Source organism: Geospiza fortis, unplaced genomic scaffold (assembly GCF_000277835.1).
Source record: "Geospiza fortis unplaced genomic scaffold, GeoFor_1.0 scaffold16, whole genome shotgun sequence".
NCBI lineage: Eukaryota > Metazoa > Chordata > Aves > Passeriformes > Thraupidae > Geospiza > Geospiza fortis.
The window spans coordinates 10,434,736-10,438,092 of NW_005054302.1; the positions used below are offsets into that span (position 1 = coordinate 10,434,736).

General features: G+C 38.1%; 1 protein-coding gene across 1 annotated transcript in view; it reads right to left on the reverse strand.

Moving 5' to 3' along the window:
• Positions 1 to 3,357, reverse strand: part of DEUP1 (deuterosome assembly protein 1) — a 57,197-nt gene that overhangs the window by 37,383 nt on the left and 16,457 nt on the right. Inside the window, exons 4-5 of the mRNA XM_014311796.2 lie at positions 3,094 to 3,350; positions 2,324 to 2,388 (exon numbers count right to left, since the gene is read on the reverse strand). Of these exons, the coding sequence (XP_014167271.2) occupies positions 2,324 to 2,388; positions 3,094 to 3,350 (322 nt within the window). The remainder of the gene's footprint in view (positions 1 to 2,323; positions 2,389 to 3,093; positions 3,351 to 3,357) is intronic.

Genomic DNA, 3,357 nt, shown 5'->3' on the forward strand with positions numbered 1-3,357 from the left:
GCACCATAGTCATGAAAATTTATTTTGATCACTGGATATGGAATGCAATGGTTTCTTTAGTAAGATGTGTAAGCAAACACACAAAGAACAAATTTTCTTATAAGCAAAGAAGCATGCATGAGTTTTTTTACCCATGTGGATGCAGCATTCCCAGTTTGCTGAATGCATATCTCGAATGGATTTGCCATACAGGGAAGTAAAGACTTGTGCTTCAGCAAGGGGCAGATACTTTTTTTTTTCTGGTAAATTTACTTTGAAACAGCTCAAAACACTTAAAGTTACTTCATTTTAAAGTGGCGCAGCTAAGGTCTTAGTCTTCTTTTATTCTGTCTCCATATAAGTGAAAATAGAGATGAGTCATATTCTGTCATTAATAACTATTTATCTTCATGTAAAACAAAATGTTTCCAAATTTAGACAAAAATCCAGATAAAAAGTTTTACCACCTCCAGGCCTTTTTCTTTCTCACAAAAGATTTTTGCACTGCTTAGACCTTTCTAGCTCTATTTATCCATCTTTTGCTTTGGAGTTTTGCACAGGTCTGCATTTTCGTGATTGTTTCCTAACAAACAGAAAAATGAATGGTAGAAAGAATGGTATTGTCCACACAGTCTAGAATAAAGTTGTTACTTAAAAACAGATGATTTAAGAAACGTTTGGTTCATACTGTCTGTCTTGACATTTATACTTTCTTCCCATATTGTTTACATTTGCTCACAAATAGGAAAATTAGTATGGCCATATTTATGCAAACAAAAGTAAAACATTCAGTCTTACATAGTATATTCATTAGGTTTGGATATTTGCCACAGCTTCTGCAGTCAATACTAATTAATTTAATTATTGCAAACCTTGCTCTAAAAATAGGAAATATACAAACCAGTTGTGATAGAATCTTCTACCCCAAAGTTCCATTATAAGAACTACAACCAACTTATTTAACAACTTTCAGCCATACTGAATCATACATACCTATGCATAGACATTTTGTGATTTATGAGTCCTTGCAGCTGGAATGTAATTGTCATAATTTTCACCACCATTACTCAGCCATTTTCCCAAGTTTTAAAGGCACTGTATTATCCCTGGAATACTGTCAGCATAGACTGAAATTGTTTCCTTTCAGTGAAGATGCATCCTAAACTACTCTTCCAGCATCTCTGTCTAGTTAATGGAACTAACTAGCTAGCAAGAATTATGGTTTATGATGGGACAAATTCTTCTAGATGCATCTGCAAATAGTCTGAAATTTCATATATTGATTAAAATAAAGGAAAGGAAGAATTCTGAATTTTTGAAATAGGCTTCTGACTTGTAGCCAAAGAATAGCAATGCTTTTGGGGTTTTCTAATTCAATGCTTTATATGGCTACTTTTACAAATCATGTAACTATGATATGAAAAAGAATTCTCTCAAAGAACACTTTTAAATCCCATTAAAAACTTTATTGGGCCAGAATAAGGTATGATAGATCATGCCTCTTTTATTTTAAGAAATACTTTTATGCTTAATATGTGTCATATCACGTTGTGTTGTTTCTTGGTAACAATGGCAGAATAAACTGGTTTATTTGAAAAGTAGTTAGTAAGCTTACTTACAAAATTATGATGGATAAATATTATAAGTCATTAAGTGGGTAAGTACTTCTTATATTTGTTTGTTCCTTAAAATTGCTGAATGGGATAGGTTCCTACATCAAATCTTACTCATGTTCTCATTTATTTAGAAAGACTGTGCTAACATACTTTTTAGATTAACTAAATATTAACATATTTTTCAGATTAACATTAAAAGAACTAAACTTGGATTATGTAAAAATAAAAATTGATTACGTGTTCATATGAAAGTGCACTTAATACTTGGGGAGAACAGTTGTAGTTATTATCTGTGCAAAATAAGGCTAGGGCTTTAGCAATGAATCTTGTTTTCAGGATTCTTAATGTTTTAAGAGCTGTGATATGTAAGTTTATATTGCTGTAGCCTAGCAACTCCAAGTACTTTTAAAAAAAAGTTTGAAATAACGTTTCTTAACATCTTAATAAAATCCTACATAGCTTTCAATCTCCCCCCCTCCCCGGTTCAGGTATGAATATTTAAAACATTAATATAACTAACAGAAACAGTGAGTAGAGTACTAGCCAAAGCAATAAGATGTCTTGTCTTAATTATCAGCAACTTCTCCAGTTTGCATGGAAAGCAGAAGAAATACAGAATCAAGTTTGCTCTCAAAATCATTAATATTTTGCGTTTCACATTTTTAATAAACATACATAGTTCAATTCCATCATATATTCAACTCCCAAGAGAGTAAGTCATTACGTACTTAGTCACAGCTTGTTCCTGGAACACTTCTAAGTCCTCCTCCATACCACTGATTGTCGTTTTAACCTGTTAAAACACCAAAAATCAAATAATTCAGATTCTTAAATGCATTCATTTACATAGCCAAGCAGTGCAAACTGGATAGTTCTGTGCTTTCCTTTCATATTATGCAATTTTCTCATTAAAAACAACAAGGAGAGGGGAGTGCACCTCTAATTACAGGCTGGAATGGGTGAGACAAAAACTTCGGGAGTAAGCTCAGCTCTCTGACAGCAATTCTCGCACTTGCTGCAACACTGAGACGCCAGAGGTGATGCTGAGCTTGAACCTAGCCCTGGGTCTCCATACAGAAATTTGGTTTGGATCATTCCCTGTTGTGCGATGTCAACGATTTGCGAAGACACTCTGAAGCACATAAATCTTAATTTGCCATAGGTCCATGGCTGTGCTCATCAAACATTTGTACCTTTGTACACCGTGATTAACCTGCACCCCGGCTGTAGCTGCTCTCAAACACGAATTCCTATAGTTTGGTCAGTGCCTTGCCTGGCAGATACAGTCTGAGACACGCAGCCCTCAAACACCTCGGCAGGACGATCAGAACAGTGTTACTGCTGAGACCGGCTTGGTTCTGTGGGTCCAGCAGGACACAAGGGTGTGGGGCATGCCTGCCTGCATGCAAGAACAGTATGGGTGACGGGGAGCATGAAACAGCCCTAATTCCTGGTGGGGAGAGCAGTGGGCTCTCAAGGGCACGGTCCCAGCACCCACAGACGTGTGGGCAATGGCACATGGCACTGCAGCCTTGGCTCCACAGGGAGCAGGCACTTGAGGTGACACTGCCAAAGGGGCGCTGCCTCCACAGGGGACCCGCACCGGAGGTGACACTGCCAGAGGGGCACTGGCTGAAAAAGGACCAGGCACCGGAGGTGATGCTGCCACAGGCCCAGCCGTAAGAGATCGACACGTGAGGTGACACCGGCACACGGTGTGCCGGGGACTTGAGGAGACCGGGACACGGACAGCACCTCCCGG